Source organism: Onthophagus taurus, chromosome 1, assembly GCF_036711975.1.
Source record: "Onthophagus taurus isolate NC chromosome 1, IU_Otau_3.0, whole genome shotgun sequence".
NCBI classification, from domain to species: domain Eukaryota; kingdom Metazoa; phylum Arthropoda; class Insecta; order Coleoptera; family Scarabaeidae; genus Onthophagus; species Onthophagus taurus.
In genome coordinates, this window is record NC_091966.1 from 9,611,555 (window position 1) to 9,624,049 (window position 12,495).

The 12,495-nt window shown below is 32.5% G+C and overlaps 2 protein-coding genes across 2 annotated transcripts; one reads left to right on the top strand and one right to left on the bottom strand.

Annotated features, from left to right (window-relative positions):
* Positions 1–272: 272 nt before the first annotated feature.
* Positions 273–5,567, top strand: LOC111417358 (ubiquitin-like domain-containing protein stuxnet). Its single transcript, XM_023049609.2, has 4 exons — positions 273–822; positions 915–1,002; positions 4,599–4,884; positions 4,944–5,567. The coding sequence occupies exons 1-4, from the start codon at positions 617–619 to the stop codon at positions 5,300–5,302; spliced, it is 939 nt and encodes a 312-aa protein (XP_022905377.1). The 5' UTR covers positions 273–616; the 3' UTR covers positions 5,303–5,567.
* A 556-nt stretch (positions 5,568–6,123) lies between these two features.
* LOC111417372 (Lkb1 kinase) lies at positions 6,124–12,074 on the bottom strand. The gene is made up of 5 exons (XM_023049627.2): positions 11,415–12,074; positions 10,673–10,988; positions 10,475–10,611; positions 6,946–7,131; positions 6,124–6,885 (listed from the first exon to the last, which is right to left on the bottom strand). The coding sequence occupies exons 1-5, from the start codon at positions 11,858–11,860 to the stop codon at positions 6,585–6,587; spliced, it is 1,386 nt and encodes a 461-aa protein (XP_022905395.2). The 5' UTR covers positions 11,861–12,074; the 3' UTR covers positions 6,124–6,584.
* Positions 12,075–12,495: the final 421 nt, after the last annotated feature.

Consider the following 12,495-nt stretch of genomic DNA (forward strand, 5'->3'; position numbering starts at 1 on the left):
CAATTGATTTTAGCGCCATCTCTTGGTACTGGCTAAAAACTTTATACAATTACTGTAACAAAATTTAATGATTAGCTATAAAAAATACACGAAATATTGTGAAAAGTATTTAATAAGTACTTAAAAATCACTACTTATAGGAAGATTTATACTTATACGTATAGGAGAGAGTTTGAATAATTGAAAAAATGGCATATTCTTAAATAAAGATTGCAAACAACGCCCTCTAAGGGAATAAATAAAAAATAGACGTCAGCTTGTCATTAACAGTAGCTGTCAAGTGTACCGGGTTGGCGATTGGTGGTCGTGGGTTGTGTACCGTTGCTGGCATCTGTCGGTGTTCGATGTAAAAATCAGGTATTCCCCCACCACGGTGTGTCCGTCCTTGTCCCGTTCCGTGCTTACCTATATTTTTAATCAAGTGTGGTTGGCATGTAAAACCTGTCACAACTGGGACTTTGGGAGACCCGCATTTTTCGTTTTGTTTTTGTGCGTGCGGTGCCGTGGAAATGGTACGACCGAAAGTGTACGGACCCGCAACGAACAAAGACGGTACTTCGGTCGGTTTTAAGGGAACGGGGCTCCGTTGTTTATAAAGGCTACCGAGTGTTTAAATATGGAAGATAATGCCGAGGCGAGCCCTAACCCCATTTCTCAGGGGTGTGGCAGCCGATCGCAAATCTCTATCCAGATTAGCCCTACGACGGGCGGCGACTTCGCCGTCTTGGTCGAACCCAGCATCACCGTGGAAAACCTCAAGAAACTTGTGTCTAAGAAACTCAAATTGTCCAGGGACAGGATATGCCTATTGTTTCGCAACAAGTAGGACTTTGAGAGCTTTTATTATTTTTTTTTTTGAGAATTTATTGAGTCGTTTTCGTCATTGTTTGTTACTCCTTTTCTTTCTTTTCTAGGCAGTTGCAGGAGGGACACATTGCCCAATATGGGATTTCTCATGGATCTAAAATTACCTTAGTACCTAATGTTGAAACAGGACTTATTGTAAGTATATTTATAATTATTATCATTTTATAATTGATAATTAATTGTTAAGAATGCACCTATTTTAATTGATAAAACAATATCAAGAATTATTAATTATAATCAATATTCATATTTATAAAAACATACTTCTTTGTTTGTAAGGGGTAGTGTAAATAACCTCAACTTTAGGTTTTGCAACATTTCACGCGTTGATCTAACTTAATTCTTATCAATATTAGTCACTTTATGTTAGGTAAGTACCTTGATTATTAATAAGATTGATAACAAATATAGCTTACATTTTAATTTGTATTTGAATTAAAAGAAAATTCTTTATCATTACTTCCCTAAAAGCTCTTTGTTTTCTTCCTCGTGTAATGTTGCAAGAAAATTTTAAATTCTTAGCTATTCCTTATCAATATTAATTACTTCACATGTTAGATACCAGTATTATTAATAAGATTAGTGTGCCAACAAAAAAATATTTTGCAACAAACAAGCCCTGAAATATATTTGTTCATTTAAGTAGTAAACAATTCTGATTATTATTTTTGATAAGCATTTTATTAAAACAATGAGTAAATTTTAATAAGTAAGTTGACAAATGCAGAAACCATACAATAGGGCAATTTCGTTATTTTATGATTAACATCAACCAATGATTAATTGATTGGTTTACCTAGCTTAACCACGATATTAATTTGATTTGGAAATTGATGCATCCTTTGATATTTACAATAGGATTGTAGAATAAGATCATTTTATTGAGATAAAGTGCATTATATTTACTTTCTTGAATATAAGAAAAATGTAACAAGAAATATTGTATGTGTGCAAAAATAGAACCTTGGTATTTTGATAAATATATGCTAGGTATGTATGGATATAACAGATAAATTAGTATCAATTTCTAATTGGTAGTTCTGCCTATTTACTGTCCTATTTAGGCAAAATGTCGCTTCATCAGAGAAAAAGATTTGGAAATAAAGCGTGGCCAGTTGAAATCTTCATTTAGTTCATGCACTAGTCACACTTTGTATAGATAGTTTTTTTTCTTTTTGGAACACACGTAACACCGACCGCTGTGAAATGTGATGGTTTGCTGCAATTTGTCGTGAACTGCTATGAGGAGCATCTTCAATAAACTTGTAAAATATTTTGTTTGACGTTTTCGTCAATTTAAGAACGCCCTCGTTTGCCATCCAATAAGAATTAAAATTTCTATCCGTTGAGTTTCAATTAAATCCGACATAATTATTATAAACAATGAAATTGCTGAATCACTAATAACAAAAAATAACGCCAAATAACAACAATAAACACAAAAATAAAATGGAATTATTGCTAATCTTTCAATTACTAATTTAATGGGTACAGACACTTCTCCCCATTTCCTAGATGTCCACGGTGTGAGTATTGGTATCAGCTTTTTTTGACTATTTTGCCCGTATCTTCCCGCCATCTGGACTCCCACTCTTCCATTGCTTCCTTAGTCGCTTCGTTCTTTTCGGTTGAGTTTACGCTTCTTCTTTTAACTAGCAAGTCAATGCAAAGATGCAGCCTCATCCAATCTATCGCAAGAAGGTCCATGGGAGATGGAGTTGATCAGCTTTGATGCTGTATTAAAAGTTAGCGGTACAAACGATTCAGGGGAAACCAGTCTTAGCCATCCGTTTCGCCAACCTGTCCGCATGATCGTGTCCCTTATTTCCGGTGTGTATTTTCCGCCACTTTATCGTGACGTTGTTATAAATATTAGCCTCCTCAAGTGATTGCCGACAAGACTTCACAAACGATGATGTAGTTCGATGCCTACTAAGCGCCAGCATAACCTGTCTGCTATCAGTGCAGATTACAACGCTTCTGCCAACTTTTTTGTGCAAAAGTTGCTCTGGGGAGAAGGGAAAAAAAGAAGAAAGAAGGGGTTGTTTACGAACAGCCTCACTCCAGAGATCGCTCCGGACTATCCATGGTTACCACCAACTTAATTTATTCCATAATTTTGCCGCAGACTGTATATCACTAGGCGTTTTATAGAATTGGAGAAAGTTGAGTGTAGACCTTACTTCTAAACACAACCTTAGTTGCTCCAGGTTCTCTTTGTTTTCTTTTCTTATAAAAATTAAAGTAGAAAGACGCATATTAGTTTCGAATAAATAATAGTTGTAAATTTTACAGATTTAATTGTCAAAAACAGCATTTACGACATTTCTTTACATCATAATGAAATAGGCAGTTGCGCAAACTTTAAATCAATATTGTAGTGATTGAAGATTGTTTGCGGTTATGCCGCTTTACCTTTTGAATGCAAATGTAAAAATCCTGCTCAACGGTGTAGCCAAGTCAAAAGTAACCATTTTGGCGTTTATACCATTTTGGCTTGATAGCGTTGATGTAAATTTACTAAAGAAAGATCTAATTCGAAATCACCATGCTGAATGAACTTATTTTGGCGATTCGTGTTATTAACAATTTTATTAAATACTCCAGTATTTTATCACAAGCTTCCGATCGCTGACCAGGCAGGAAATCGCGATAAAATTAGGAATTATCAGCATAAAGATGACAAGAACAATACATTAACTTCGAAAATAAATTGCTGGCATAGATTGTAAATAAGATAAGACCAAGGAAATTACAATGTCTAGATTACTGAATTTGTAGTAATATTAAATTTATTAAAGTAATTGTTTGTGGTAATCCGTAATAATCAAAACATTTCTTAGGTTTATTGCCTTAATGAAAATATAATAGAAGCAAACCCAAAAAGAACAAAACATGATAATTTAAATAGAAATATTTGAAGGAAACTGCAGATTATGATTACCAGAAGTCTTTTTTGGGCTTCCTCGCCTTCGTGCTTATTGCTGTTTCTTAGCTTATGGCCAATCCTATACCATTTCCTCTGCTTGATTTAGTCACTATTGGGTCGTTGGTGTTGGTTTATTCTTTCCTATAAGACTTCATTGGATATCACTTCGGCCATTTCACATTTATAATGAACACTTGTAATTTGTGCAATATCCTCAAGGTGACCTTCCATTTCACACTCATACTAACATAACAATTTTTTTTTGCCACATTGGTTATTATCACTTCTATGTGGCCCTTGATGTTGTTCTTCTACTAATGTTGAAATTTCTTCATAAACTTGTTTGATAACCATTGTCCAAAGAAATACCTTCAACAACTAAATTGTGAGTAGAAACGTGTTTGATTTTTGTTCTGCTCTCTTCTTGTTTAGGAGATAACATTCGCTCATGATATAATTAATAATAAAGGCCTTATAGGAAAGTTATTCTTTTAATTCAAAAATACATTCAGTAAAAATAATAAGATAATCGAATTTGAGAATTGTGATTATGTGTAAAAAAAAGGAGTAGAATTAATACAAACGCATTAATAGAGTTTGAATACAATAATTAAAAGCTTATTGAAAAGCCTTTTACAATAATGTACTTACAGATAAATCTAATAAATTTAAAATTAAATCAAATAAAACAATATAGTTATAAAGAGGAAAAAAAGCTGATAACGAGAACGTTTAGTACATGAGGTTGAAATTAATTTTTGGAAAACATTTTTATGATATCAATTATTTTAAATATTTATAGGCTCAACGTCCAGAAGCCAGTATAATACAAGCTTTGGAAACGTTGAACGACGCCCAAGTCCACGAGTTCCTGTGCGGAAAAGCACCCCTGAATCTCAGCATGCGTCTTGGCGATCACATGATGCTCATCCAACTTCAATTGAGCACCGTGTCGGGCGTCAAGCCTGCGGCACCTAGCGGCAATTCCACTGGCGTTACGCGGTCTCCCAGTCTCATACAAGCTTCCAGAAATTTACAGCACACCCTCAGACGTTTATCCGCAGACGTATTTTCTGGTAGAGATGAAGGTATGAAATGTTTTTAATATTTTTGAAGAGATAACAAATCAAATTGTTTTTATTTGTAGGTAGAAGAGGAAGTATTTATTCAGGAACATTTAGTGGAGCATTAAATCCAGCACTACAAGACCCTAAAGGCAGGCCACGTAGAGATGTAGCAACAATAGTTCACATTTTGAATGACTTGTTGTGTTCGGCGCCCGATTTGCGACGCGTCAATATAAAAAATACGGACGGAACGGCTCAATCTGCTGAGCAGGAGGAGCAACCGTCGGGGTCATCATGTAGCGAGGACCAGAATTTGCGAACTAGGGGCAAGTTGGAGCACCTTCGGCTTGTAATGGGCGAACGACGTGCACGACGGCGGCAGCGAAAGCAGAAGCCGTACTCACTGCCCCAGAGCGATCCGGATACCGTAACCGCATGAGAAGAGCCCCTCGTCCGCAACTAGGGTATTAACCGTCATTATTACTTGTTTTTTCTTTTTTAATACTAGATTAGGGCACCGTCTCGCGTATTTTTAGGAAATATACTCTTTATAAAAGAGTTTTTGTTTTATATCCGTTTAGGTTGTAAGAGAAGTTTTGCAAGTTATTATTTTTACATTTACGATCGTCTGTAATGCGATGACTCAAGTGATTGAATTGTCACGAGCAATAAGGCGAAAATATAAGATTGTCAGTGAAGTACAATTGTGTCTTTCTTTTCTTTTTATTAGGTGGTAGAAAATCCTAGATATTTGTGTGGATTTTTGAAATAAACTGCCTATAGTTGTATTTTTACAAAAAAAAACCAAAATTCCTTTCAGGGTGTTCAATGTTTTATTTTTATCCCTTTTTGATGCAATAAATATTTATTAACAAAATCAATCTTTTTGTTTTCAATTTTGCATTTACATTGTTTTTAAATTCAAGAAGATTCAAGAAAATGTGCCTAAAAATCTTGAGCTAGGAACAAAGGTCTGTGTTATCAGAAATATTGTTCACTAACATTTAGTTTTCAGAGAATTATTATAATAAATGTATAATACGTTACTAATGGGTTAAGCAAGTTATATAAAAACTATAATCATTAGGAAAGCAAGGAAAAAAGGAAAATGTCCTTGAACATGTTTAAAGAATCATTATGGTTAAATTTAAAAAGATGTGTTAATAATGCTACTAAGAAATAACTTTTTTTTAATTTTATTTCATTACTTCAGTGTGGATGAAAAAAAACCAAATTGTGTATTAAAATAAAACCACAAAATACAAAATCAACAGATTTACTTCTCTTCATCATTTTCAACTTGCATGTGAAACATATGGCACTCAACTAGCACACGAAGCTGGGAATTGTTGGTCCCAGACCGAAAAATGATTTAACGTACAACGCCGCCGCCGACGCTAAACAAAATTAATGTCCATTCATTGAGCGAAAAACGCGCAACATCACAAGAAAAACATTTACATCATCATTATTTTTTATAATCCGTTTTTTTGCAACAATAACAGCAATAGTGGTAGTAGTAATAATTATGATAAAACAAGATAACAATACCGTTAGAATACTGCACGCCGCGGGACTGATTTTTAAACCACCGACCAATTTTTATTATTTTTTTGATTTCTAGTTTCACCATCGGTCGACCCTCGACCAGTAAAGCCCCACTAAGAGTGCGACTGGATTTGAACGTGGTTGCAATAATAGACTAGAGACTTAAACGATTGTCACGATTGTTTGCAACCAGGAAACCGTTTCACCGTGATACAAGAGATGGGTTTCTTCCATCTTCGCTTTGAAACATGTGCGACTGTTGATCCACCATTTTTCTGTTGACTTTCCGCTCTTCGTCGTTCGTTAAGCTCATGTTCTGTGAAATATTGAACGTCACTTATACCACCATCACTTTGCGTTTCGTAATAATGATCAATTAAATATGGAAGAACTGTCATTGAATGTAGTTCATCTCCACGGAGAGGTGGAATTGGAACTGGTTCACAATCTCTTTTAGGTTTATGTCCAAACCAACTAGAATTTAATAAAAAGTATTTTAAAAAATGAAATTGTTGCAAATAAAATTAATCTTACGCGTTTTCTCTAATATCTTGCAATGAAAATCTTTTTATTGGTTCTTTATGAAGCATTCCTTGAAGTAAACCACGGAGTTGATCATCAACTTCTTTTGGAATTGTAAAAATACCGGTTGCTATATTTTCAAAAAGCCTATAAATGTTGTCGCCTTCAAATGGATAAGTACCGGTTGTAATATTATATCTACAAAGAGAAGAAAAGTAGAATTACTTAATATTATTTAAAGATAGGGCCAGATTAACTAAACACAAACATTTTTTTTTTATTATTGGATCATTTTATGTAAGGTAATGACGATTTTGCACGATTAAATGTTTTATTATAGGAGAAACTATATTTTTTTCTTTTTAACGCTCTATTCATACACATTCTATTCTTTTCATCATAGAAATCTGGATGAAGTGTGTACAAGAATAAATTCTGCTCTTCAATAGCTTCTGTAAAGATCTTAAGAATCTTTTTCATTCGTTACGATTTTGAATTCAAAACGCACTAATTAAAATATGGTAATGTCCTAAAAACAACATTCGTCAAAAGGTAAAGAAAACAGCAAAAACAAGGGTAAAAGAAGACATGACGATAATCGTAGTGATGTAGGCAACATAGTTCGTGTGGTAAATTGTAACTAATGTACTTTCACCTTACAAGATTTTAAAAACAAGAATTAATTTAAATTATGTAATAAAAATCGATATAAATCTTTTAACCCCGATTAATCGATTTAAGTTGTGGGCGAATATTCCTAAATCATAACAAACCTTCTTACATATAGAATTGAACCATAACTTTCAAATAATAATATTGCTATTTAGCATTTACAAAATTAAAGATTGTATCAAAAAAAATTTATTTTGTTATACAAAAAAGATTAGTAATGAAAACTAAATTTACTGCTTAATTTTATGTCACACATTATATTTATTGGTATCTATTGCAAAATTTTCAAAACAAGTTATATATTTTTTTTAATACTTGCTATGGTTTTCCAGAACTTATAGTAATCTACTTTCTACAACAGAGCAGGATTTTGAAGAAGTACATACCTGAGAATAGAAATGAATTTAATTCAACTAGAGTATCGTTATGTACTACATAAGTCTATTCTAGCGTTATTAATAAAAATGCCTTAACAGTCTTATTTTTTGATCCTCAACCCATTAAAGATAGCTATTCAATTAACTTTGTTTACTATTTGATTGTGAATTAGAGACCAATTTGGACTCGAATCAAATCAATAAAAGTAAAATTAGATTCACGTTTTCAAGCACGTTAAACCTCAGGTTGTCCACCCACATTTTTTCAACCAGCTTTCATTATTTTCCTCTCATTATCGTCCTGCCATGATACAGAAAAACACCTCGATATAAAAATGTGTGAAGGAAAGCCGTTTCATGCAACCATATCGCCTGTTTTGATAATTCGATATGAACAGGATTTCAAATTTAGTAACTTGTAAAAAGTATAGTTGCATTAACGAAAAAAAAAACCCAATTACATATGTATCATCTTAAGGCCACTTTTACCATCCTCCTGATAAACGATCTAGGGGAACTTGCCATGGTTATAGTGGTTTTAATCGCTTTCATTCGCTAAGAGCTGGATTTATTTATCAGATAAATTTATCAAGAGTTGGTAAAAGTGAGCCTAAAACGACTGCAACTAGTGGTTAACAAAAAGGGACTTAATAGAAAGGTTCTTAACCTACAACCTGAATTAACTAAGGTTAGCAAATTTATTGATATCAAGTTTGTTAAAATTTGCTATACAAAATATATTAAACGCAATAAAATAAGAAAATATCACCTAGCTAAATATTCAAGCTACATCTATGAGTGTAGATGATTAACATAACCAGTTACTGTTGTCAGCTGTATCACCTCAGCTGTATATTATAACTGAAGACGATTTTAATACAATTCAAACTATAACAGCAAAAATGTACAACGCCAAACAGTACACATCATTGGGGATCTACATTGATTCACCAAGAGGTGTAATTATCTATTAATTGCACTCGCTACATAAAACATGTTTTATGAGTACCTATGTTTGAAGAATAGATAACTTCAAAATATCTATATTTCTCTCAAATCGAAAGCTGATATTGAAATAGCCTTCATAAACACAATCCAAGATATCCAACAAGTTACATGGACTTTCTTTCAAATTAAACATTATCTGCAATAAAAAGCCCTTTTTTAAAAATAGTTTCAACTTCACTGCTAATTTTGTCAAACGGGCAGTATTTCCATGTAAAGTGATCAATTATCTATCAATAAAACTTTGATTAAAGCAACAGTTTTTGATTGAATTAACAAATTTTCTACAAACGTGTTTTTTTTAAAAACTATTGCTTTGATCAAAGTTTTTTAAGAGACCAATTGATAGATAATTGATCACTTTACACGCGTAGAGAGTAATGGCGTAGACAATATTTTTTAAAAAGTGTTTTTTATAGCAGATAATGTTTAATTTTAAAGAAACTTTGATCCGCTATATCTCGCCAACGAGGCATTTGCGACCCCATGTATATTAAGACTTTCCATCTTAATTTTTGATGTATTACCTGCCCTAGAAGTCTGTCAGCGGTTTTTTGAATAACCCTGTATTTAAAAAAATCATTTTTATGTCAATAACTGCTAAAATATTGCTTTGGGGGAAAGGTAACTTATTCCATCAATTTTCTACATAAAAAGTTGCTTTGTAAATGTTTTCATAGAAAGGAAGATTTATTAATAAGAAAAAAGTTATGAACTTTTCGAAAATACACTTTTTTGAAAAACGTCCTGTATTTCTGAAATCGTAAAAGATATCGATATGCGGTTTTCGCCATTAAGTTTGTTATAAAAATCGAGCCTCAGACACTGATATCATTTTTCCTCTATCTCTTATAAAAATAGTAGTTTCCCTTTACAAGTGCCCAATTTGTACACTTTCTTTTTCCTTTTTTGTCTAAAGCTCAGTAATAACTATAAAACTAGCGGCGCTAATTGAAATATATTCATCCCTATTCGACATCGCGAACAAATGGACGGATCCTCGACGATCACGAATGTTCGCTCTAGTTTAAACGCCCCTGCTTGTAAAGAATAAACGAACAAGCAAAGCACTTGCGAATATGTTCGTTAGCTTCTGTTCGCTCTAATTTAAATGAACCTTAAAATGCTGTGGCAAATACTGAATACATCTGTAATTATATTTTAGAAGGAACCATTGCAATTACAAACATAGTGATACGCAGATACTACTCACTCTACTCATATAGGAAAATTTTATGTCCCTACATAATATCATAGACATGTGGCCAACGTCAAAATAAGTTCAATCTTTTCTTTTTAGCATCAAATAAGAAACGATATCATTTAACAGTAAAAATGCATAAATTTTCATTGAAGAAATATTAATATAGGATGATCACTATATTCATTAGGATTATCATTTAGGATTATAACTGGTTTACAGAGTGGAAAATATCTCTAATTTGATCTAATCTGGCCCTATTTGAACCTGTTTTTCCACAACTTACAAAGTAACACCTGCACTCCAAATATCAACTTTAAATCCAGGAAATGACTCCAAACCATTAGCAATTTCCGGTGGTTGAAACGCAGGAGATCCTTGACCATTATGACATGTATCATCTTCAGCAAATAAATCTATAGTCTTTTTAAAAAGAAAAAACAATAAATTTAATCTTAATTATTTAATTTATTTTTTAACAAACCTCTGCAACACCTAAATCGGATATTTTAAGATCACCTTCAAGAGTGAGAAGTAAATTTCCAGGTTTGATATCTTTGTGAACGATGCGCATACTGTGCAAGTACTCTAAACCATCTATGAGCTGTGTAAAGTAACCATGCGCTTGAAATAAAGGAAACCTTTTGTTGGGCGTTGATTCCAACAACCCTTGAAGACTTCCGACGCAATACTCCATCACCAGGTACATTTTTTGTTTTTCTTCATTAAAAAAGAGATCAACGAGGTTACAAATATTTTTGTGTTTGTCTTTTTTTAAAGATGTTAAAAGTTTTATTTCTCTGAAACAATCAATTAAAATAAAATAATTAATTCGGATTCTTTGTGAATTAAAAAAACTAAATGTTTATAACTAAAATGAAGCAATTAAATAATTGTTTTATTTATAAAAAGTTAAAAATATAAATAAAAGTCTTAGTTTTTGGAATGTATTATATCGGATTATAAAGTTAATCACCGGAATTAAATAGGATTTATGGATTGGGGGGATAAAAGGGTATGTAAACAGGAACTTCACAATTTATGGTTGCATTACAATGTGGAGATCTTGCAACTCGCACCAAAATATGGGTGTAAGTACTTATTTTAAATTTTATTAATTTATTTAAATTGCTTTATTTTAATTAATTATTAAATTAATATGGATTAAGACCAATCCAATTTAAATGATTCTAATATGATGAAAGAAAAACCTTGTGTACTACTACCTCTGAACGTTTTGCTCCCCGCAAGGTATCCTACGTAACTTTCTCTGTTTTAAAATTTTAACAGCCCTTCTACACAAGGTGTCAGAATCGAGCGCTTCCTTCACCTTACCATAGGAGCCCTCTCCGAGCAAGTCGCCCATTACGTATTTACCGAAAATTTTAAGCCTTCGCTTCTTCGTCTGATAAATGATCTGATCGCTGTTCACTCTGTGAAAGAAATTGCCTATGTTTATGTTCTCGAGGTCGTCATCGAAATTGCCTCCCTCGCCCGGATTTAACCACACATCCTCATCATCCTCGGCGCCATCCAGACCGATCACGTTGCTCCTAATTGGTAACTCTTCCTCACTATCCACACTAAATATCCTCAATTCCCGTTCTTCTTCCACTTCATCGTCATCGTCTTCGCTTGCGCGGCTTATATTGCACATTTTGTTGTTGTCCATAATTTTTATTCTTAAAAGACGATTTTTTCTTGATTCTCTATCTTGAAAACTACATGCTTTTTCCAACTTCTTAAGCTATGAGGATATTTACTTGGACCGCCATGCTTTTCAAAACAGCTGCTTAGTTACATTTCTGGTTATATTTATGAAACCAACTCACTAAATTGAATTACCCTATTATTTCTTATCAAAGCATTTTTTGTTGATTGTTATGTTAATCCTAAAAAGTTATATTGAAATATTATTTATTTAAATTTTTTTATTTATAAATCTTTTACTTGGATTTTTTCAATAAAAAATTTGATTTGATCGCGTTTATGTAACCAACTAATTAAATTGAATTACCCTACATGTGTTATTAATTATTAATGCTTTTTTTTATTTTTCTTAAAAATTAAATCTTATCGTAAGTTATGTTAATTTAGACTTTATTATAGATGATAAATTTTTATTTATGTTCTTAAAAATATATTTTTAATGAATTTTAATCAATTTGGGAACTTTTATTTTTTCACCTTCAATGTTGATTTCTTTTTTTTTACCAAAGTCACCTTGTGGAATGATTGAAGGACAATTTTCAAACAATTCAAAGTATTCAAATGTAACCTAATTAGAAATGAACCGAATGTACTTTA